General features: G+C 41.5%; 1 protein-coding gene across 5 annotated transcripts in view; it reads right to left on the bottom strand.

The window, feature by feature from the left end:
* Window positions 1–25,402, bottom strand: part of PRPSAP1 (phosphoribosyl pyrophosphate synthetase associated protein 1) — a 274,592-nt gene that overhangs the window by 74,875 nt on the left and 174,315 nt on the right. For all 5 annotated transcript variants that reach the window (XM_053709311.1, XM_053709304.1, XM_053709322.1 and 2 more), the window contains exons 6-7: window positions 20,184–20,299; window positions 6,716–6,771 (exon numbers count right to left, since the gene is read on the bottom strand). In XM_053709311.1, coding sequence (XP_053565286.1) covers window positions 6,716–6,771; window positions 20,184–20,299 — 172 coding nt within the window. The remainder of the gene's footprint in view (window positions 1–6,715; window positions 6,772–20,183; window positions 20,300–25,402) is intronic.

Genomic DNA, 25,402 nt, shown 5'->3' with positions numbered 1-25,402 from the left:
CTTGTCCTTGTTCCGACCGCGGAACCGGATGGATCACTCCCATTAATAATAGATCTTGTACACAGCGTAGAAACGCGTCTTTCTTTATTTGGTTTGTTGACAACCTTGACAGATGAAATCTCCCTCTTGGGGGAGAGGATTTGAAGTCTAGAAGGTATCCCTGAGATATGATCTCTAGCGCCCAGGGATCCTGGACATCTCTTGCCCAAGCCTGGGCGAAGAGAGAGAGTCTGCCCCCCACTAGATCCGGTCCCGGATCGGGGGCCCTCGGTTCATGCTGTCTTTGGGACAGCAGCAGGTTTACTGGCCTGCTTGCCCTTGTTCCAGGACTGATTAGGCTTCCAGCCTTGTCTGTAACGAGCAACAGCTCCTCCCTGTCTTGGTGCAGTGGAAGTTGGCGCTGCTCCTGCTTTGAAATTCCGAAAGGGACGAAAATTAGACTGTCTAGCCTTAGCTTTGGCTTTGTCTTGAGGTAGAGCGTGGCCCTTACCTCCTGTAATGTCAGCAATAATTTCTTTCAAACCGGGCCCAAATAAAGTTTGCCCCTTGAAAGGTATACTAAGTAATTTGGACTTAGAAGTTACATCAGCCGACCAGGATTTTAGCCACAGCGCTCTGCGTGCCTGAATGGCGAATCCTGAATTCTTAGCCGTAAGTTTGGTTAAATGTACTACGGCCTCCGAAATGAATGAATTAGCTAGTTTAAGGACTCTAAGCCTGTCCGTAATGTCGTCCAGCGTAGCTGAACTAAGGTTCTCTTCCAGAGACTCAATCCAAAATGCTGCCGCAGCCGTGATCGGCGCGATGCATGCAAGGGGTTGTAATATAAAACCTTGTTGAATAAACATTTTCTTAAGGTAACCCTCTAATTTTTTATCCATAGGATCTGAAAAAGCACAGCTATCCTCCACCGGGATAGTGGTACGCTTAGCTAAAGTAGAAACTGCTCCCTCCACCTTAGGGACCGTTTGCCATAAGTCCCGTGTGGTGGCGTCTATTGGAAACATCTTTCTAAATATTGGAGGGGGTGAGAACGGCACACCGGGTCTATCCCACTCCTTAGTAACAATTTCAGTTAATCTCTTAGGTATAGGAAAAACGTCAGTACTCGCCGGTACCGCAAAGTATTTATCCAACCTACACATTTTCTCTGGTATTGCAACAGCGTTACAATCGTTGAGAGCTGCTAAGACCTCCCCTAGTAATACACGGAGGTTTTCCAATTTAAATTTAAAATTTGAAATATCTGAATCCAATCTGTTTGGATCAGAACCGTCACCTACAGAATGAAGCTCTCCGTCCTCATGCTCTGCAAGCTGTGACGCAGTATCAGACATGGCCCTAGAATTATCAGCGCACTCTGTTCTCACCCCAGAGTGATCACGCTTGCCTCTTAGTTCTGGTAATTTAGCCAAAACTTCAGTCATAACAGTAGCCATATCTTGTAATGTTATCTGTAATGGCTGCCCAGATGTACTAGGCGCCATAATATCACGCACCTCCCGGGCGGGAGATGCAGGTACTGACACGTGAGGCGAGTTAGTCGGCATAACTCTCCCCTCGCTGTTTGGTGAAATTTGTTCAATTTGTACAGATTGGCTTTTATTTAAGGTAGCATCAATACAGTTAGTACATAAATTTCTATTGGGCTCCACCTTGGCATTGGAACAAATGACACAGGTATCTTCCTCTGAATCAGACATGTTTAACACACTAGCAATAAACATGCAACTCGGTTACAATTTTATTTAATAAAAACGTACTGTGCCTCAAGAAGCACTAAACGATTAAATGACAGTTGAAATAATGAACTGAAAAACAGTTATAGCATCACTCTTAACAAACAACACAACTTTTTAGCAAAGGTTTGTTCCCATTAGTAAAATAACACTAATTAAATTTTAAACAACGTTTTAAATCACAGTCACTATATAAGTCTCACAGCTCTGCTGAGAGAATCTACCTCCCTTCAAAGAAGTTTGAAGACCCCTGAGTTCTGTTAGAGATGAACCGGATCATGCAGAAAAACTGACTGGAAATTTTTGATGCGTAGCAAAGAGCGCCAAAAACGGCCCCTCCCTCTCACACACAGCAGTGAGAGAGAAACGAAACTGTCATAATTAACACAAGCAAACTGCCAAGTGGAAAATAATGCCCAAATACTTATTCACTCAGTACCTCATTAATGCAAACGATTCTACATTCCAGCAAAAACGTTTAACATGAAAAATACCTAATAAAAGGTTTAATGTACTTTTACAGAGTAATTCCGGTGAAATACCATCCCCAGAATACTAAAGTGTAGAGTATACATACATGTTCATTATAACGGTATGGCAGGATTTTTTCATCAATTCCATTCAGAAAATAACAACTGCGACATACCTCAATGCAGATTCAACTGCCCGCTGTCCCCTGATCTGAAGCTTTTACCTCCCTCAGATGGCCGAGAAACAGCAATATGATCTTAACTACTCCGGTTAAAATCATAAGAAAAACTCTGGTAGATTCTTCTTCAAACTCTGCCAGAGAGGTAATAACACGCTCCGGTGCTATTGTAAAATAACAAACTTTTGATTGAAGTTCTAAAAACTAAGTATAATCACCATAGTCCTCTCACACCTCCTATCTAGTCTTTGGGTGCAAGAGAATGACTGGAGGTGACGTAGAGGGGAGGAGCTATATAGCAACTCTGCTGGGTGAATCCTCTTGCACTTCCTGTAGGGGAGCAGATAATATCCCAGAAGTAATGATGACCCGTGGACTGATCACACATAACAGAAGAAACACTCTGTTGTATGTACTATAACAATGATTACTACATAAATAACCTAGGATATCGGTGTTAATCCATGGTTTTATAGAAATCTCCACATATAGTTCCAATAATAATAATAAAGAGTTAGATGTTGGGGGCCAGGGGGCCCCAACCTCCCCTGACATGTTTCGCCGACAACCTCTGCTTTTTCAAAGGGACCGAAAAAGCGGAGGTTGTCGGCGAAACATGTCAGGGGAAGTTGGGGAGTTAATGGGCTCTCACTCTCTATTTCAATCTAGCAGGAATATAGCTTAAAAAACTTGACCTTAAACTATTTATTAATTGTAGACGCTCACTCGAACTTAATATTTGGCATTTAGCCTACAAACATACGAGTAGGATTGATCTATAAATATGTTGTTATTTTTTTTAAAAACTGTGGCAATTGTGGGCAGTTTGGAGCTATTAAGGGCATAATATTTTGGCAATACTATCATATAATACCTCCATATCGATGTATTCAATTAGCCTTAAGGAAGTTAAGAATATATAAGGGGGATCTAAGAGTTTAGCTTGTAAAATATTATCTGATTATTCGTTTAATTAATACCTGAAGCACTAACAGCTCTGTACAACGTTTATTTAAACTACATTAGAAGCGCTAATAGCAATATATATCTGCACAGGGTTCAAAATGAACTGTTAAAGGTACATAGTCAGATATACTCCTTGTTTTGATTACTATACAACTGAGAATAATATTTACAAGAAAAAATTTCAATATGACAAAGTGTATATATTTCCAAACTAAGATTTAATACATAATCAAGGAGTGGGAATAAATTTGTGCCTTACAGCAAACCACCTTTCTAAGAACCGTGTAAATTCCATATAACTAGTACTAATTTGAACATTAACTTGATACCCTCCAACAAGAGCTATATCAGCATTCTGTTTAAGGATATTCAATGGCACTTGCCTGATAGTATATCTAGATTCCTACCCTTAATTAATTTATAATCTACTGACACTGATATACACCCTGGCCCCCAACATCTGACTATTATTATTGGAACTATATGTGGAGATTTCTATAAAACCATGGATTAACACCGACATCCTAGGTTATTTATGTAGTAATCATTGTTATAGTACATAAGACAGAGTGTTTTGTGCCACCTATACCAGTCTTCCCTCACAACCACGTTATCCCAGACTTATTATTTTAAGTCTAGATGCCATTCCTGTGTTTTTAACTTTTTTTGTCCATTTCGTTAGCGATTTTTTTTTTTATTTGATCGCATTTGGCGGTGAAATGGTGGCATGAAATATACCAAAATGGGCATAGATCAATACTTTGGATTGTCTACAAATATATATATATATATATATATATATATATATATATATATATATATATATATATATATATATATATATATAGATGTGAAGGGTTATTCAGGGATTCCTTACAGATATCAGTGTTACAATGTAACTATCGCTAATTTTGAAAAAAAAAAATGGTTTGGAAATAGCAAAGTGTTACTTGTACTTATTGCCCTATAACTTGCAAAAAACACAAAGAACATGTAAACATTGGGTATTTCTAAACTCAGGACAAAATTTAGAAACTATTTAGCATGGGTGTTTTTTGGTGGTTGTAGATGTGTAACAGAGAACACGGCCCTTCAAGTGTGACAGATAGTAGCGTCGTTTTTGCCATGGACTTGAGAGAAAAAAAAGCAGGCAGTTAAACTCGTCAACGCCGATTGCTTGTGGAGCTGTTAATATGAGTCAGGATGGTTTTGCAGAAAGACTCTCCCTGCACCTCCGAACTTTCATCCATGCTCTAACTGAGAGGCTGACAGGACTACTTAAAACTCCAGTCTCATGCCGAAGAGTACTACCCTCCATAAGAGACTATCGAAATCTTCTGACACTTCTCTGCCAACCTCCTGGGACAAAAGGCAAAGAATGACTGGGGGATGAGGGAAGTGGGAGGAGTATTTAAGCCTTTGGCTGGGGTGTCTAATTTGTAAATTATAAGATATGATAAAAAATAATGGTATCTTTAGAAAGTCCATTTAATGGGGAGAAAAACGGTATATATTATGTGTGGGTACAGTAAATGAGTAAGAGGAAAATTACAGCTAAACACAAACAGCGCAAAAATGTAACAATAGCCTTAGTCCCAACCGGTCAGAAAATTGAAAAGTGCTCTGGTCACTAAGGGGTTAAGTCGTCAATTTTCTCTGTCACATTTAAAGTTACTTCCCTTTACCATGCTCTCTGTATCATGTCACTGCCATAAATAAAAAAATGTACATGCTCATTAGGAGCTGATGCCTCAGAAAGTGTGCATATAAAAAGGCTGCACAATTTAAAAATGGAAGTAAATAAGAGGGTTTTTTTAATTGCTGCTCTATCTGAATCATGAAAGGTTCATTTTTACTTCAGTGTCCCTTTAAAGGGACATTAAAGAGCGGCTGGAGTCTATACTGTAGGATCTGAAATTGTGACCCTCAACAAGCTACACAATGCCTGCTCGATCAGTGCAGCATTGATAGAATTTCCCTTTAAGTAAAATAAAGAGGCAATCGTGCATTTCCTAGAATGAGACAAATTGGTATCAGATCTTTTTCTTTTTTTAATGAATTTATTTTAAAATCCATTTTAATTTAATACAAATCGCAGCAAATCTTTGGAAATATTAGAGCAACAGACGGAGAAAACATACATAACACACATATATATATATATATATATATATATATATATATATATATATATATATATATATATATATATATATATATATATATATATATATATATATATATATATATATATATATATAGTCTGTATATTGACACAGCTCAGATCAGGATCATTTCATTGTGGCACAATTAGTTACATAACACTTTACCTGCCATGTTTCACTATGGCATCATTTCCTTGTCACCAGCCCAGTCAGGGAATTATATTGTGGCCGGTTAGCTGAGAGTCACAGATTCTGTGATACACTGAATGTTTACAATAGCTGCATCTGTTTAAAATTTTTTTATCCTGTACCCCGGATGGAGAAACAAAGGATTATTGGATTTCTGAAATTCTATTTTATATCATCTTTTTGGTTTGTTTTACTCTCGCGTATATTTTAATATTAAGCGGTTTATGTGTGTGTAAACTGAGATGTATCATTTTAAAGATAAATTTATCTTTTGTACTTGAGCTTATTTTGACACCATTTTTATTATTACATCGTTGCTCTGTTAATAAATTAAATATCAGGACTTAAGGGGATATTAAACTTTTTATTTCATGATTCAGAAAGAGCAACACTTTCTAATTTACTCCTATTATCAAATTCTCTTGCTATCTTTATTTGAAAAAGTAGTAATGTAAGCTTAGGAGCCGGCCCATTTTTGATTCAGCACCTGGGTAGTGCTTGCGGATTGGTGGCTACATTTACATTCCTGCTTTTCAAATAAAGAGACCAAGAGAAGGAAGAAAAAGTGATTGAGTAAACTAGAAAGTTGCTTTAAATTGCTGCTATCTGAATCATGAAAGTTTAATTTTGCCTTTTAGTCTCTTTAAGCTAACGTAGTAGTAATCAGCAGCTTTTTAAATCACTCGGTGTTCATGCAAACATATAAAGGAATCTAATCTTTAAATCTGCCCTCTTTATTTCACTGTATAACGGATTTCATATTACTAGAAGGCATCAGTAAATTTCATTCTATATATGGTCAGTCCAGCAGTGGGGAGATCTGATTTTAACAAAACTCCGCTGATGCAACCTCGCTGTAGACATAATCAGTGATAGACAAGTTGACCTTCATTGTGTTACAGTTACTGGGCCAGGGAATGAGGATTTATGGCTTTAGTAATATTGGCTTCCAGATGAAGCTGCTATTGAAACAAATACAACAGTGTTAAACCTGCTTTGAACTTTACCTTTTTGCTGCATCTGGAGACTTAGCGACTATTACAGCATTTCTGTAATCCTGGATCTGGAAAAAAAAACAAAAAAAAACACAAAAACTAATTTTTAGTAGTTGCCGCAGATGAATATATCGCTTGTGCACCCTTCCCCACCCAGGGCTGTTGCTATGCATTAGTAACATTCATATTGCCTATAAGGTGCCATTGTCCCTGTCTTTATAACTCTCTGCTTAAAACTTAAGTTACCAATACATATACAGTACCTGATCCAGTATAAGACAACCTTACAAAAGAGAAATGAAATCTAAAAATACAGATACCGACTCCTTTAACCGAGGGGAAGGAACATTGTATGTATTTTCCATGGATACATGGATTTAATTTGTAGTTTGCCTCTCTGGCTAATATGCAGTGCAGCGGACAGGTGGGTATAAAAGAGAGAGCGAGATCAGAGGTACAAAATAAATATCAAACCTGCAATACTAAAAACTACAACTGATAACTTCCTAATGAAGTGGGAAAACATCAGATTAAGTGAGTGCCAATCTGTTGCGCCACTAAAATCACTGTAAGCCCTTCTGGAACGGTCTACTGGAAATGCAACTTTCTAATGATCAATATCTCTTCTTTATCTTGGCATCTTTTGTTTAAAAGCAGGACTGTAAACTCAGGAGCGTGCACGTGTCTGGAGCACTATATGGCAGCAGTATTGCAAGAATGCTATCCATTTGCATGAACACTAGAGGGCAGCACTATTTCCTGTCATGTAGTGCTCTAGATGCTACCTAGATATCTCTTCAATACTGTCCATATAGTCCCTCCTAGGCTCCGCCCACCCCAGTCATTCGACCGACGGACAGGAGAAAAAAAACAGGAGAAACTATAGGGTGCCGTGGTGACTGTAGTTAAAGAAAGAAATCCATCAAACCTGATTAAAAAACCAGGGCGGGCCGTGGACCGGACACACCGTTGGAGAAAGTAATTTATCAGGTAAGCATAAATTCTGTTTTCTCCAACATTGGTGTGTCCGGTCCACGGCGTCATCCATAACTTGTGGGAACCAATACCAAAGCTTTAGGACACGGATGAAGGGAGGGAGCCAATCAGGTTACCTAAACAGAAGGCACCACGGCTTGCAAAACCTTTCTCCCAAAAAACAGAATTTATGTTTACCTGATAAATTTCTTTCTCCAACGGTGTGTCCGGTCCACGGCGTCATCCTTACTTGTGGGATATTCTCTTCCCCAACAGGAAATGGCAAAGAGCCCAGCAAAGCTGGTCACATGATCCCTCCTAGGCTCCGCCTACCCCAGTCATTCGACCGACGTTAAGGAGGAATATTTGCATAGGAGAAACCATATGGTACCGTGGTGACTGTAGTTAAAGAAAATAAATTATCAGACCTGATTAAAAAAACCAGGGCGGGCCGTGGACCGGACACACCGTTGGAGAAAGAAATTTATCAGGTAAACATAAATTCTGTTTTCTCCAACATAGGTGTGTCCGGTCCACGGCGTCATCCTTACTTGTGGGAACCAATACCAAAGCTTTAGGACACGGATGAAGGGAGGGAGCAAATCAGGTCACCTAAATGGAAGGCACCACGGCTTGCAAAACCTTTCTCCCAAAAATAGCCTCAGAAGAAGCAAAAGTATCAAACTTGTAAAATTTGGTAAAAGTGTGCAGTGAAGACCAAGTCGCTGCCCTACATATCTGATCAACAGAAGCCTCGTTCTTGAAGGCCCATGTGGAAGCCACAGCCCTAGTGGAATGAGCTGTGATTCTTTCGGGAGGCTGCCGTCCGGCAGTCTCGTAAGCCAATCTGATGATGCTTTTAATCCAAAAAGAGAGAGAGGTAGAAGTAGCTTTTTGACCTCTCCTTTTACCTGAGTAAACAACAAACAAGGAAGATGTTTGTCTAAAATCCTTCGTAGCATCTAAATAGAATTTTAGAGCGCGAACGACATCCAAATTGTGCAACAAACGTTCCTTCTTTGAAACTGGTTTCGGACACAGAGAAGGTACGATAATCTCCTGGTTAATGTTTTTGTTAGAAACAACTTTTGGAAGAAAACCAGGTTTAGTACGTAAAACCACCTTATCTGCATGGAACACCAGATAAGGAGGGGAACACTGCAGAGCAGATAATTCTGAAACTCTTCTAGCAGAAGAAATTGCAACTAAAAACAAAACTTTCCAAGATAATAACTTAATATCAACGGAATGTAAGGGTTCAAACGGAACCCCCTGAAGAACTGAAAGAACTAAATTGAGACTCCAAGGAGGAGTCAAGGGTTTGTAAACAGGCTTAATCCTAACCAGAGCCTGAACAAAGGCTTGAACGTCTGGCACAGCTGCCAGCTTTTTGTGAAGTAACACCGACAAGGCAGAAATCTGTCCCTTCAGGGAACTTGCCGATAATCCTTTTTCCAATCCTTCTTGAAGGAAGGATAGAATCCTAGGAATCTTAACCTTGTCCCAAGGGAATCCTTTAGATTCACACCAACAGATATATTTTTTCCAAATTTTGTGGTAAATCTTTCTAGTTACAGGCTTTCTGGCCTGAACAAGAGTATCGATAACAGAATCTGAGAAACCTCGCTTCGATAAAATCAAGCGTTCAATCTCCAGGCAGTCAGCTGGAGTGAAACCAGATTCGGATGTTCGAACGGACCCTGAACAAGAAGGTCTCGTCTCAAAGGTAGCTTCCAAGGTGGAGCCGATGACATATTCACCAGATCTGCATACCAAGTCCTGCGTGGCCACGCAGGAGCTATCAATATCACCGACGCCCTCTCCTGATTGATCCTGGCTACCAGCCTGGGGATGAGAGGAAACGGCGGGAACACATAAGCTAGTTTGAAGGTCCAAGGTGCTACTAGTGCATCCACTAGAGCCGCCTTGGGATCCCTGGATCTGGACCCGTAACAGGGAACTTTGAAGTTCTGACGAGAGGCCATTAGATCCATGTCTGGAATGCCCCACAGCTGAGTGACTTGGGCAAAGACTTCCGGATGGAGTTCCCACTCCCCCGGATGCAATGTCTGACGACTCAGAAAATCCGCTTCCCAATTTTCCACTCCCGGGATGTGGATAGCAGACAGGTGGCAGGAGTGAGACTCCGCCCATAGAACAATCTTGGTCACTTCTTCCATCGCTAGGGAACTCCTTGTTCCCCCCTGATGGTTGATGTACGCAACAGTCGTCATGTTGTCTGATTGAAACCGTATGAACTTGGTCCTCGCTAGCTGAGGCCAAGCCTTGAGAGCATTGAATATCGCTCTCAGTTCCAGAATATTTATCGGTAGAAGAGATTCTTCCCGAGACCAAAGACCCTGAGCTTTCAGGGATCCCCAGACCGCGCCCCAGCCCATCAGACTGGCGTCGGTCGTGACAATGACCCACTCTGGTCTGCGGAATGTCATCCCTTGTGACAGGTTGTCCAGGGACAGCCACCAACGGAGTGAGTCTCTGGTCCTCTGATTTACTTGTATCTTTGGAGACAAGTCTGTATAGTCCCCATTCCACTGACTGAGCATGCACAGTTGTAATGGTCTTAGATGAATGCGCGCAAAAGGAACTATGTCCATTGCCGCTACCATCAACCCGATCACTTCCATGCACTGAGCTACGGAAGGAAGAGGAACAGAATGAAGTATCCGACAAGAGTCCAGAAGTTTTGTTTTTCTGGCCTCTGTTAGAAAAATCCTCATTTCTGAGGAGTCTATAATTGTTCCCAAGAAGGGAACCCTTGTTGACGGGGATAGAGAACTCTTTTCCACGTTCACTTTCCAGCCGTGAGATCTGAGAAAGGCCAGGACGATGTCCGTGTGAGCCTTTGCTCGAGGAAGGGACGACGCTTGAATCAGAATGTCGTCCAGGTAGGGTACTACTGCAATGCCCCTTGGTCTTAGCACCGCTAGAAGGGACCCTAGTACCTTTGTGAAAATCCTTGGAGCAGTGGCTAATCCGAAAGGAAGCGCCACAAACTGGTAATGTTTGTCCAGGAATGCAAACCTTAGGAACCGATGATGTTCCTTGTGGATAGGAATATGTAGATACGCATCCTTTAAATCCACCGTGGTCATAAATTGACCTTCCTGGATGGAAGGAAGGATAGTTCGAATGGTTTCCATCTTGAACGATGGGACCTTGAGAAATTTGTTTAAGATCTTGAGATCTAAGATTGGTCTGAACGTTCCCTCTTTTTTGGGAACTATGAACAGATTGGAGTAGAACCCCATCCCTTGTTCTCTTAATGGAACAGGATGAATCACTCCCATTTTTAACAGGTCTTCTACACAATGTAAGAACGCCTGTCTTTTTATGTGGTCTGAAGACAACTGAGACCTGTGGAACCTCCCCCTTGGGGGAAGTCCCTTGAATTCCAGAAGATAACCCTGGGAGACTATTTCTAGCGCCCAAGGATCCAGAACATCTCTTGCCCAAGCCTGAGCGAAGAGAGAGAGTCTGCCCCCCACCAGATCCGGTCCCGGATCGGGGGCCAATATTTCATGCTGACTTGGTAGCAGTGGCAGGTTTCTTGACCTGCTTTCCCTTGTTCCAGCCTTGCATTGGTCTCCAAGCTGGCTTGGCCTGAGAAGTATTACCCTCTTGCTTAGAGGACGTAGCACCTTGGGCTGGTCCGTTTTTACGAAAGGGACGAAAATTAGGTCTATTTTTTGCCTTGAAAGGCCGATCCTGAGGAAGGGCGTGGCCCTTACCCCCAGTGATATCAGAGATAATCTCTTTCAAGTCGGGACCAAACAGCGTTTTCCCCTTGAAAGGAATGTTTAGTAGCTTGTTCTTGGAAGACGCATCAGCCGACCAAGATTTCAACCAAAGCGCTCTGCGCGCCACAATAGCAAACCCAGAATTCTTAGCCGCTAACCTAGCCAATTGCAAAGTGGCGTCTAGAGTGAAAGCATTAGCCAATTTGAGAGCATTGATTCTGTCCATAATCTCCTCATAAGGAGGAGAATCACTATCGAGCACCTTTATCAGTTCATCAAACCAGAAATATGCAGCTGTAGTGACAGGGACAATGCATGAAATGGGTTGTAGAAGGTAACCCTGCTGAACAAACATCTTTTTGAGCAAACCTTCTAATTTTTTATCCATAGGATCTTTGAAAGCACAACTATCCTCTATGGGTATAGTGGTGCGTTTGTTTAAAGTAGAAACCGCTCCCTCGACCTTGGGGACTGACTGCCATAAGTCCTTTCTGGGGTCGACCATAGGAAACAATTTTTTAAATATGGGGGGAGGGACGAAAGGAATACCGGGCCTTTCCCATTCTTTATTAACAATGTCCGCCACCCGCTTGGGTATAGGAAAAGCTTCTGGGAGCCCCGGCACCTCTAGGAACTTGTCCATTTTACATAGTTTCTCTGGGATGACCAAATTTTCACAATCATCCAGAGTGGATAATACCTCCTTAAGCAAAATGCGGAGATGTTCCAACTTAAATTTAAATGTAATCACATCAGATTCAGCCTGCTGAGAAATGTTCCCTAAATCAGTAATTTCTCCCTCAGACAAAACCTCCCTGGCTCCCTCAGATTGAGTTAGGGGCCCTTCAGAGATATTAATATCAGCGTCGTCATGCTCTTCAGTAACTAAAACAGAGCAGCCACGCTTACGCTGACAAGGGTTCATTTTGGCTAAAATGTTTTTGACAGAATTATCCATTACAGCCGTTAATTGTTGCATAGTAAGGAGTATTGGCGCGCTAGATGTACTAGGGGCCTCCTGGGTGGGCAAGACTCGTGTAGACGAAGGAGGGAATGATGCAGTACCATGCTTACTCCCCTCACTTGAGGAATCATCTTGGGCATCATTGTCATTATCACATAAATCACATTTATTTAAATGAATAGGAATTCTGGCTTCCCCACATTCAGAACACAGTCTATCTGGTAGTTCAGACATGTTAAACAGGCATAAACTTGATAAGAAAGTACAAAAAACGTTTTAAAATAAAACCGTTACTGTCACTTTAAATTTTAAACTGAACACACTTTATTACTGCAATTGCGAAAAAACATGAAGGAATTGTTCAAAATTCACCAAATTTTCACCACAGTGTCATAAAGCCTTAAAAATATTGCACACCAAATTTGGAAGCTTTAACCCTTAAAATAACGGAACCGGAGCCGTTTTAAGCTTTAACCCCTTTACAGTCCCTGGTATCTGCTTTGCTGAGACCCAACCAAACCCAAAGGGGAATACGATACCAAATGACGCCTTCAGAAGTCTTTTCTAAGTATCAGAGCTCCTCTCACATGCGACTGCATGCCATGCCTCTCAAAAACAAGTGCGCCACACCGGCGCGAAAATGAGACTCTGCTTATGCTTTGGGAAAGCCCCTAAGAAATAAGGTGTCTAATACAGTGCTATTATTATATCAAAATACCCAAATAAAATGATTCCTCAAGGCTAAATATGTGTTAATAATGAATCGATTTAGCCCAAAAAAGTCTACAGTCTAAATAAGCCCTTGTGAAGCCCTTGTTTACGATCGTAATAAACATGGCTTACCGGATCCCATAGGGAAAATGACAGCTTCCAGCATTACATCGTCTTGTTAGAATGTGTCATACCTCAAGCAGCAAGAGACTGCACACTGTTCCCCCAACTGAAGTTAATTGCTCTCAACAGTCCTGTGTGGAACAGCCATGGATTTTAGTTACGGTTGCTAAAATCATTTTCCTCATACAAACAGAACTCTTCATCTCTTTTCTGTTTCTGAGTAAATAGTACATACCAGCACTATTTGAAAATAACAAACTCTTGATTGAATAATGAAAAACTACAGTTAAACACTAAAAAACTCTAAGCCATCTCCGTGGAGATGTTGCCTGTACAACGGCAAAGAGAATGACTGGGGTAGGCGGAGCCTAGGAGGGATCATGTGACCAGCTTTGCTGGGCTCTTTGCCATTTCCTGTTGGGGAAGAGAATATCCCACAAGTAAGGATGACGCCGTGGACCGGACACACCTATGTTGGAGAAACAGCCTCCGAGGAAGCAAAAGTATCAAATTTGTAGAATTTGGCAAAAGTGTGCAGGGAAGACCAAGTCGCTGCCTTAAATATCTGATCAACAGAAGCCTCGTTCTTGAAGGCCCATGTGGAAGCCACAGCCCTAGTAGAGTGAGCTGTGATGCGTTCAGGAGGCTGCCGTCCGGCAGTCTCGTAAGCCAATCGGATGATGCTTTTCAGCCAAAAGGAAAGAGAGGTAGCAGTAGCTTTTTGACCTCTCCTCTTGCCAGAATAAACGACAAACAGAGAAGACGTTTGTCTGAAATCCTTTGTTGCTTCTAAATAAAACTTTAAAGCACGAACTACATCTAAATTTTGTAACAAACGTTCCTTCTTTGAAACTGGATTCAGACACAAAGAAGGCACAACTATTTCCTGGTTAATATTCTTGTTGGAAACAACCTTTGGAAGGAAACCAGGTTTAGTACGCAAAACCACCTTATCTGAATGGAACACCAGATAGGGCGGATTACACTGCAAAGCAGATAATTCAGAAACTCTTCTAGCAGAAGAAATAGCAACCAAAAACAGAACTTTCCAAGATAACATCTTGATATCTATGGAATGTAGAGGTTCAAACGGAACCCCTTGAAGAACTGAAAGAACTAAATTCAGACTCCAGGGAGGAGTCAAAGGTCTGTAAACAGGCTTAATCCTGACCAAAGCCTGAACAAAAGCTTGAACATCAGGCACAGCTGCCAGTCGTTTGTGTAATAAGACAGATAAAGCAGAAATCTGTCCCTTTAGAGAACTTGCTGATAATCCCTTATCCAAACCTTCTTGGAGAAAGGAAAGGATCCTAGGAATTTTGATCTTATTCCATGAGAATCCCATGGATTCACACCAACAGATATATCTTTTCCATATTTTATGGTAAATTTTTCTAGTTACAGGTTTTCTGGCTTGTACCAGAGTATCTATTACAGAATCCGAAAACCCACGCTTAGATAAAATCAAGCGTTCAATTTCCAAGCCGCTAGCTGGAGGGAAACTACATTTGGATGTTCGAATGGACCTTGTACTAGAAGATCCTGTCTCAAAGGTAGCCTCCATGGTGGAGCCGATGACATATTCACCAGGTCTGCATACCAAGTCCTGCGTGGCCACGCAGGAGCTATCAAGATCACAGAGGCCCTCTCCTGCTTGATCCTGGCTACCAGCCTGGGAATGAGAGGAAACGGTGGAAACCCATAAGCTAGGTTGAAGGTCCAAGGCGCTACTAATGCATCCACTAGAGTCGCCTTGGGATCCCTGGATCTGGACCCGTAGCAGGGAACCTTGAAGTTCTGACGAGACGCCATTAGATCCATGTCTGGAATGCTCCATAATTGGGTCAACTGGGCAAATATCTCCGGGTGGAGTTCCCACTCCCCCGGATGGAATGTCTGACGACTCAGATAATCCGCCTCCGAGTTTTCCACTCCTGGGATGTGGATCGCAGATAGGTGGCAGGAGTGATCCTCCGCCCATTTTATGATTTTGGTCACTTCTCTCATCGCCAGGGAACTACTTGTTCCCCCCTGATGGTTGATGTAAGCAACAGTCGTCATGTTGTCTGATTGGAATCTTATGAATCTGGCCTTTGCTAGTTGAGGCCAAGCCCTGAGAGTATTGAATATCGCTCTCAGTTCCAGAATGTTTATCGGGAGAAGAGACTCTTCCCGAGACCATAGCCCCTGAGCTTTCAGGGAGTCCCAGACCGCGCCCCAGCCCACTAGACTGGCGTCGGTCGTGACGATGACCCACTCTGGTCTGCGGAAACTCATTCCCTGGGACAGGTGATCCTGGGTTAGCCACCAACGGAGTGAGTCTCTGGTCTTCTGATCTACTTGAATCACTGGAGACAAGTCTGTATAGTCCCCATTCCACTGTTTCAGCATGCACAGTTGTAATGGTCTTAGACAAATTCGCGCAAAAGGAACTATGTCCATTGCTGCGACCATCAACCCTACTACTTCCATGCACTGAGCTATGGAAGGTCGAGGAACAGAGTGAAGAACTTGACAAGCGTTTAGAAGTTTTGACTTTCTGACATCTGTCAGGAAAATCTTCATTTCTTAAGAATTTATTATTGTCCCCAAGAAAGGAACTCTTGTCGATGGAGACAGGGAAATTTTTTCTATGTTCACTTTCCATCCGTGAGATCTGAGAAAGGCTAGAACGATGTCTGTGTGAGCCTTTGCCTTTGAAAGAGACGACGCTTGTATCAGAATGTCGTCCAAGTAAGGTGCCACTGCAATGCCCCTTGGTCTTAGAACCGCTAGAAGGGACCGAGTACCTTTGTGAAAATCCTTGGAGCAGTGGCTAGCCCGAATGGGAGAGCCACAAACTGGTAATGTTTGTCCAGAAAGGCGAACCTTAGGAACTGATGATGATCTTTGTGGATAGGAATATGTAGATACGCATCCTTTAGATCCACGGTAGTCATAAATTGACCCTCCTGGATTGTAGGTAAAATCGTTCGAATAGTTTCCATTTTGAACGATGGCACTCTGAGACACTTGTTTAGGATCTTTAAATCCAGAATTGGTCTGAAAGTTCCCTCTTTTTTGGGAACTACAAACAGATTTGAGTAAAACCCCATTCCTTGTTCCACGGTTGAAACTGGGTGTATCACTCCCATTTTTAACAGGTCTTCTACACAATGTAAGAATGCCTGTCTCTTTATTTGGTTTGAAGATAAGTGAGACATGTGGAACCTTCCCCTTGGGGGTAGTTCCTTGAATTCTAGAAGATAACCCTGAGAAACTATTTCTAGTGCCCAGGGATCCTGAACATCTCTTGCCCAAGCCTGAGCGAAGAGAGAGAGTCTGCCCCCTACTAGATCCGGTCCCGGATCGGGGGCTACTCCTTCATGCTGTTTTGGTAGCAGCAGCAGGCTTCTTGGCCTGCTTACCCTTGTTCCAGCCTTGCATCGGTTTCCAAGCTGGTTTGGTTTGTGAAGCATTACCCTCTTGTCTAGAGGCTGCAGAGTTGGAGGCCGGTCCGTTCCTGAAATTGCGAAAGGAACGAAAATTAGACTTATTCTTGGCCTTGAAAAGCCTATCTTGTGGGAGGGCGTGGCCCTTACCCCCAGTGATGTCTGAGATAATCTCTTTCAATTCTGGCCCAAAAAGGGTTTTACCCTTGAAAGGGATATTAAGCAATTTTGTCTTGGAAGATACATCCGCTGACCAAGACTTTAGCCAGAGCGCTCTGCGCGCCACAATTGCAAACCCTGAATTTTTTGCCGCTAATCTAGCTAACTGCAAAGCGGCATCTAAAATAAAGGAATTAGCTAACTTAGGTGCGTGAATTCTGTCCATAACCTCCTCATACGGAGTCTCTCTACTGAGCGACTTTTCTAGTTCCTCGAACCAGAACCACGCTGCTGTAGTGACAGGAATAATGCACGAAATAGGTTGAAGGAGGTAACCTTGCTGTACAAAAATCTTTTTAAGCAAACCCTCCAATTTTTTATCCATAGGATCTTTAAAAGCACAATTATCCTCGATAGGAATAGTAGTGCGCTTAGCTAGTGTAGAAACTGCCCCCTCGACCTTAGGGACTGTCTGCCATAAGTCCTTTTTCTGGGGTCGACCATAGGAAATAATTTCTTAAATATAGGAGGGGGGACAAAAGGTATGCCGGGCTTCTCCCACTCCTTATTCACTATGTCCGCCACCCGCTTGGGTATAGGAAAAGCGTTGGGGTGCACCGGAACCTCTAGGAACTTGTCCATCTTGCACAATTTTTCTGGAATGACCAGGTTGTCACAATCATCCAGAGTAGATAGCACCTCCTTAAGCAGTGCGCGGAGATGCTCCAATTTAAATTTAAATGTCACAACATCAGGTTCTGCCTGTTGAGAAATTCTACCTGAATCAGAAATTTCCCCATCTGACAAAACCTCCCTCATGGTCACTTCAGATTGGTGTGAGGGTATGACAGAGTAATTATCATCAGCGCCCTCCTGCTCTACAGTGTTTAAAACAGAGCAATCGCGCTTTCTCTGAACTGCAGGCATTTTGGATAAAATATTTGCTATGGAGTTATCCATTACTGCCGTCAATTGTTGCATAGTAACAAGCATTGGCGCGCTAGAAGTACTAGGGGCCTCCTGCGTGGGCAAAACTGGTGTAGACACAGAAGGAGATGATGTAGAACTATGTCTACTCCCTTCATCTGATGAATCATCTTGGGCAACTTTACTATCTGTGGCAGTACTGTCCTTACTTTGTTTGGACGCTATGGCACAATTATCACACAATTTTGAAGGGGGAGACACATTGGCTTCCATACATACAGAGCATAGTTTATCTGAAGGCACAGACATGTTAAACAGGCTTAAACTTGTCAATAAAGTACAAAAACCGTTTTAAAATAAAACCGTTACTGTCTCTTTAAATTTTAAACAGGGCACACTTTTTTACTGAATATGTGAAAAACTATGAAGGAATTGTTCAATTTTAACAAAGCATTGCCCCCCAAATTTCAGACCTTTAACCCTTAAAATGACAAAACCGGAGCCGTTTATAGTTTTAACCCCTCTACAGTCCCAGCTACAGCCTTTGCTGCGACTTTACCAAACCCAGGGGGATATACGATACCAGATGAAGCCTTCTAGGGATCTTTTCGACTACTTCCAGACCCATACACATGCAGCTGCATGTCCTACTCTCAAAAGTAACTGCGCAATAATGGCGCGGAAATGAGGCTCTGCCTACTACAAGAAGGCCCTTCCTGGCTGGGAAGGTGTCTAAGCCAGTTCCTGCCGTGAAAATAACGTTCCCCAAAGTTAAAAAGTGTGAATTCCAACCTCAAGCTGTATAAAATGCCCAAATAAAGCCATCGATCTAGCCCATAAAAGTGTCTACCAGTTTTATAGCCCATATTAAGCCCTTTATTCTGTTTGAGACTAAGAAAATGGCTTACCGGTCCCCATGAGGGGAAAAATGACAGCCTTCCAGCATTACACAGTCTTGTTAGAAATATGTCTAGTCATACCTTAAGCAGAGAAGTCTGCTAACTGTTTCCCCCAACTGAAGTTATCTCATCTCAACAGTCCTATGTGGAAACAGCAAACGATTTTAGTTACTGCTGCTAAAATCATACTCCTCTCACAAACAGAACTCTTCATCCTTTTCTGTTTCAGAGTAAATAGTACATACCAGCACTATTTTAAAATAACAAACTCTTGATAGTAGAATAAAAAACTACAACTAAACACCACATACTCTTCACCATCTCCGTGGAGATGCTGCCTGTGCAACGGCAAAGAGAATGACTGGGGTGGGCGGAGCCTAGGAGGGACTATATGGACAGCTTTTGCTGTGCTCTTTGCCATTTCCTGTTGGGGAAGAGAATATTCCCACAAGTTATGGATGACGCCGTGGACCGGACACACCAATGTTGGAGAAATAAAAAACTTTGAATGCTCTGAATCACAAAATATATTTTTTTCTCATATCCCTTTAAATGCTAAATATGAAAATTTATTTTGTAATATTTACTTGGTTTGGAGAACTATTTTCCTTCATTTATACCATGTTTTTTTATTTATTTGAATATACTTTTGTAATCACATTGCTGAAAAGGATTGCTTTATATAGAGGGTGATTTTTTTCCTGCCCTTTATATATTCTTTTTTTTACTTTCATTCATAGCCATTCCTATGCACCACTGTCCTTGAAAAGACAGATATACACTAACAAACATATACTGTATACAAAGACCTTTTAGTTCTGAAACGTTGGCATTCACGTTGTTTAGACTGAGCGAAGAAGAGGTTTTTGGGAACTTTGTCCTAGCCGCTATATCAGCTTCTCATGCAGTGGCAGCAAAACATTATTAAAGGGACAGTCAATTAAAAACTGTCCATTGTTTAAAAAGATAGATAATCCCTTTATTACCCATTCCTCAGTTTTTCATAACCAACACTGTTATGTTAATATACCTTTTACCTCTGTGATTACCTTGTATCTAAGCCTCTGCAGACAGCCCCCTGATCACATGACTTTATTTATGATCTATTGACTTGCATTTTAGCCAATTAGTGCTGTGTTGGGCACAACCCATGGGCGTGAGCTCAATGTTATCTATATGACCAACATGAACTAGCAGTCTCCTGTTGTGAAAAGCTAATAAAGCATGTGATAAGAGGCTCTCTGTAGTGGCTTAGAAACAGGCAGACATTTAGAGGTTTAAATGTTATAAAGTATATTAATATAACAATGTTGGTTGTGCAAAGCTGGGGAATGGGTAGTAAAGGGATTATCTATCTTTTTAAACAATAACAATGTTAGTTTAGACTGTCCCTTTAAAAACTATATTATGTATTTAAAGTAGGTTTGTTGTTTTAAAAAAAATGGTTAATTTTTGGCATGTTCTTTTCTTTTTAGGAACAAAACAGTGTAGACTGTCGTTTTAATGTTGAACACAACACAGCGTTTATCTCACCTCCTCCTGGATGTACTGTAGAAGGAAGGGGGAAGCTCTCAGATTGTCCACTGGGAAATTGAAGAAGCCCTGTATCTCCTTTTGGTGCAGATCCATGGTTATAATATGCGTAAGGCCTACGGGGAGAGATGGGAAAGATCAGTCACAGTAAATGAGAAGGGACTGCTCTGCTGTAGCATGGATCACAAGATGGTTCTAAGGATGCTTAAAGGGGCATGAAACTTTCTTTCACCTTTCAAATAGATCATACAATTTTGAAAAAACTTTCCAATGTACTTCTATTATCTAATTTGCTTTATTCTCTTGGCATCCTTTGTTAAAGCAGTCATGCACTACTAGGAGCTAGCTAAAAGCCAATGATAAGAGGCATATATGTGCAACCACCAATTAGGTATACTTTTCAACAAAGGACATAAAAATAATAAAACAAATTAGATAATAGTAATAAATTAGGAAGATATTTAAAAAGGTCATGCTCTGTCTGAATCATGGATTTCATTTTCCTTTAACTAGATCAGAAAATCAAAATGTATGCTTAGCTGATAAATTTCTTTCTTTCTGGACATGGAGAGTCCACATCATTCCAATTACTAGTGGGATATTCACTCCTGGCCAGCAGGAGGAGGGAAAGAGCACCCCAGCAAAGCTGTTAAGTATAACTGGCTTATCCATAACCCCCAGTCATTCAGCCGAAGGAAATGGAAAGGAAGAAAAACACAAGGGTGAAAAGGTGCCTGAGGTTAACTCAAAAAAACTGCCGAATTAAACTGCCAATTACTAGTGGGAACCAATACCCAAGCTAGAGGACACGGAATGTACAGGGAGGGAGAACAAGGCAGGAGCACCAAAACAGAAGGCACCACACTGCTTCAAGAACCTTTCTCCCAAAAGAAGCCTCGGCCCGAGGCAAAAGTATCAAATGTGTAGAATTTGGAAAAAGTATGTAGAGAGGACCATGTTGCCGCCTTGCAAATCTGATCCACAGAAGCTACATTTTTGAAAGCCCAAGAAGAGGAGACAGTCCTAGTGAAATTAGCCGTAATTCTCTCAGGAGGCTGCTGTCCAGCAGTCTCATAAGCCAAACGAATCAAACTTCTCGACCAGAGAGACAGAGAAGTAGAAGTGACCCTTACGTTTTCCAGAGAAAACAACTAACAGGGCAGACAATTGATGAAAATCTTTAGTAGCTTGCAAGTAGAATTTTAGAGCCCACACAACATCCAAGTTATGCAAAAGACGTTCCTTTTGAGGAGGAAAAAAAGAAGGAACAGCAATTTCCTGATTAATGTTTCGATCCAATACCACCTTAGGGAGAAACCCCAATTTAGAACGAAGGACCGCCTTAGCATGAAAAATAAGGTAAATCACACTGCAGAGCTGAAAGCTCAGACACTCTGCAAGCGGGGGAAATGGCAACAAGAAACAAAACTTTCCAGGATAACAGTTTTATATCATCAACATACATTGGCTCAAACAGCCTGCTGCAAAAATTTAACAACTAACTTAAGACTCCACGGGGGAGCAACAGGTTTAACCACAGGCTTGATTCTAACCAGGGCCTCTACAAAGTTTTGAACATCTGGTAGGTCTGCCAGACGTTTGTGCAAAAGGATAGATAATGCAGAAATCTGACTCTTTAGGGTACTAACCGATAAACCTTTATCCAGGCCATCCTGAAGAAAAGACAAAATCCGTGGAATCCTCACCCGGCTCCATGAGAACCCCTTAGATTCACACCAATAAAGATATTTATGCCATATCTTATGGTAAATCTTGCGAGTAACCAGTTTTCGAGCCTGAATCATAGTTTTAAAGACCGCTTCAGAAAAACCACGTTTAGACAAAATTAGACGTTCAATCTCGAAGCAGTTAGCTTCAGAGAATCTAGGTTTGGATGTAGGAAGGGACCCTGAAGTAGAAGGTCTTTCCTCTGAGGTAACCTCCAAGGAGGTAGAGATGACATCCTTACTAGATCCGCAAACCAGATCCTGCGAGGCAATGCAGGAGTTATTAGTATCACTGATGTTCTCTCCTGTTTTATACGAGCAATGACTCGTGGAAGTAGAGCAAACGGAGGAAACGGATAAGCCAGAGAAAAGCGCCAGAGAAAAGCTCCAAGGAACCGCTACAGCATCCATCAGAATGGCCTGAAGATCTCTTGACCTTGAGCCATACTTCAGAACCTTGGCGTTTTGGCTGGACGCCACCAGATCCAACTCTGAAACCCCCCGCTTGAGGGATATCTGAGAGCAAACTTCCGGATGGAGAGCCTACTCCCTGGGATGAAAGGTCTGTCTGCTCAGAAAATCTGCTTCCCAGTTGTCCACTCCTGGAACATGGATGGCAGATAGACGTTCGTGGGCTTCGATGCAAGTCACCTCCTTCATGGCTAAGGAACTCAGAGTCCCTCCCTGGTGGTTGATGTAAGTCACTGAGGTGATGTTGTCCGATTGGAATCTTATAAACCGGACCAGCGACAGTTGAGGGCACGCCGATAGGGTATTGAAGATAGCTCTCAACTTTAATATGTTTATGGGAAGAGAGTACTCGTCCCGAGACCACAGGCCCTGAGCCTTTAGAGGACCTCAAACAGCTCCCCAGCCTGACAGGCTGACGTCTGTATTCACAATTTCTCAGGAAGGTCTCAGAAAGCAAGGGCGCCGAGACAGATGTTCCTGTGACACCCACCATGAGAGAGAGTCTCTTGTTAGATGGTCTAGATTTATTCTCTGTGATAAATCCGAATGATCTCCGTTCCATTGACGGAGCATACAAAGTTGCAGTGGTCATAGATGGAACCGAGCAAAAGGAATGATGTCCATGGACGCCACCATCAGACCAATCACCTCCATGCATTGAGCCACAGATGGACGAAAGGCACACTGGAGAGAAAGGCAGGAAGCAAGAATTTAGGTTTTTCCGACCTCCGTCAGAAAAATCTTCATGGACAGGGAATCTATTATAGTCCCTAGGAAACACACTTTGGTAGATGGAACAAAAGAACTCTTTTCCAAATTCATCTTCCACCCATGGGAACGTATGAGATTGAGCTAGTTGAAAAGATGACGCCTGAACCAAGATGTCGTCTAGATAAGGCGCCACAGCAATTCCCTGGGATCTGATCACAGTCAATAGCACCCCCAGAATTTTTGTGAATATTCTGGGAACCGTGGCAAGACCAAATGGAAGCTCAATAAATTGGAACTGCTTGTCCAGAAAGGCAAACCTCAGATACTGATGGTGTTCTCTGTGAATGGAAACATGAAGGTATGCGTCCTTCAGGTCTATGGTCGTCATAAACTGACCTTCCTGTACCAAAGAAAGCATGGAACAAATAGTTTCCATCTTGAAGGACGGAACCCTGAGGAATTTGTTGACACTTGAGGTCTAGAATGGGCCAAAAATGTCCCTCCTTTTTGGGAACCACAAATAGATTTGAATAGAATCCTAGACCCTGTTCTTTTAGAGGGACAGGAACGATAACTCCCAGAGAGTATAGGTCTTTTACACAGTTTAAGAAGGCCTCCTTTATTTGGTTTGAGGATAGCATTGCCAGGAGAAATCTGCCCCTTGGAGGGCAAGACTTGAATCCCATTCTGTAACCCTGCGATACTATGTCCACCGCCCAAGGGCATTGCGCATCCAGGCTTGACGAAAAAGATAAAGCCTGCCCCCCCACATGATCCACACTGGAATTAGGGGTGGAACCTTCATGCTGATTTAGAGTCAGCAAAAGGCTTCTTGTTTTGTTTTCCATTGTTCCAGGGCTGATTGGATTTCCAAGAGGATCTGGTTTTTTTTTTTTATATAACTTTTTATTAGCCATAACAGAATGCAATGCCATACCTTTCAGGTTCACAGAGGCATGACAGTAAAACAAAAGGAAAAAGCCATATCACACAATGGTTCCAAAAAAATTATACAGTCAAATCCTGCATTATCATTAGTTGCAATTTTCAATAGACATTTGTATGAGAAAAAAAGGAACGAGAAACAGGCAAATACTATCACCAATAAACTTTAAAAAAAAAAACTTGCAATGACTTGCATTAGCTTGCATACTGTATGGTATTTTCTTTGATATATAAAACTATAACACACAAGAGAAAGAAAGAAAGAAACAGAAAAAAAAAAAAATAATAATAATAATAAAAAAAAAAAACAAGCCTGCACACCCCTCTAAACCTCCCACCATCCCCAATTCTATTATTGACGTTAATCAGGGAATTCGCCATTTGCTATGGCGGTTTCCATATAGATAGAGCCCTTAAATGGAAAAATTATTTGTTTTTGTATTTCTATAGGGAAGCTATGGATTATACTTTTCCATTTATAGAAGAATTGTTTAATTCTATGCTCTGAGTCTATTGATGTATCCAATTGTTCTAAAATTAATTGGTTTTTGAGTTTTTGTATAAATTCTTTCAGGCTTGGGACTTGGTGCGATTTCCAGTGTTTCAGGATCAGCAATCTACCCGTAATGATTAGCGTGTTTAATTGGCGAATATTTTTATGTTCTAACTCCCCTTGGTTTATTAAAAAGAAAACACTCTTATCATTAAATTGTATCTTGCATTGATTTATTTTGCTTGCCCAATTTGTTACTTTAAACCAAAATTTTTTAATTTTTGTACAACTCCAAAAGCAGTGATCTAAGTCGGCATTAATAGTTTTACATTTGTGACAACGTGCCAGTGTTTTGTCCCATCTAGCCTTTACTTGAGGTGTAATATAGATGCGATTTATAATTTTTGTATGTGATTCTCTCCATGAGGAAGCAATTGTTGCTCTGTCTACCAGATTAAAGCTAGTCTGAATTTTTTCAGTTGAAACTTGCCAACAATCTGCTATTCTTTCAATGTTGCGCTGTCCATACGTACTATTAATTATTTTGTAGATGGTTGAAATACTATACTTCCCTGCCTTGAAAAGAATTATAGCAGGGTCCAATTTATCCCATGTCTCTACCGTTATGTTTAATTGTGATGTACCCTGAAGATAGTGTCTTATTTGCAGGTATGCGTAAAATTCTTTGCTTGGTAACTCAAATTCCTGTTGTATTTGCGAAAAAGATTTACAGATCTCTAAATCGTCCTCTATCAGTTGGTTTACCTTAATTAGTCCTTTCGCTGCCCAGTTTTTAAAGATTTTAGATTCTATTCCCGGTGTAAAATTGGGATTTCCTTGAATAGGAAGATGTTTTGAATAAGTTACTGGTA

This window comes from Bombina bombina, chromosome 1 (assembly GCF_027579735.1).
Source record: "Bombina bombina isolate aBomBom1 chromosome 1, aBomBom1.pri, whole genome shotgun sequence".
In the NCBI taxonomy this organism is placed as follows: Eukaryota; Metazoa; Chordata; class Amphibia; order Anura; family Bombinatoridae; genus Bombina; species Bombina bombina.
This window is presented reverse-complemented; position numbering and strand designations above follow the sequence as displayed.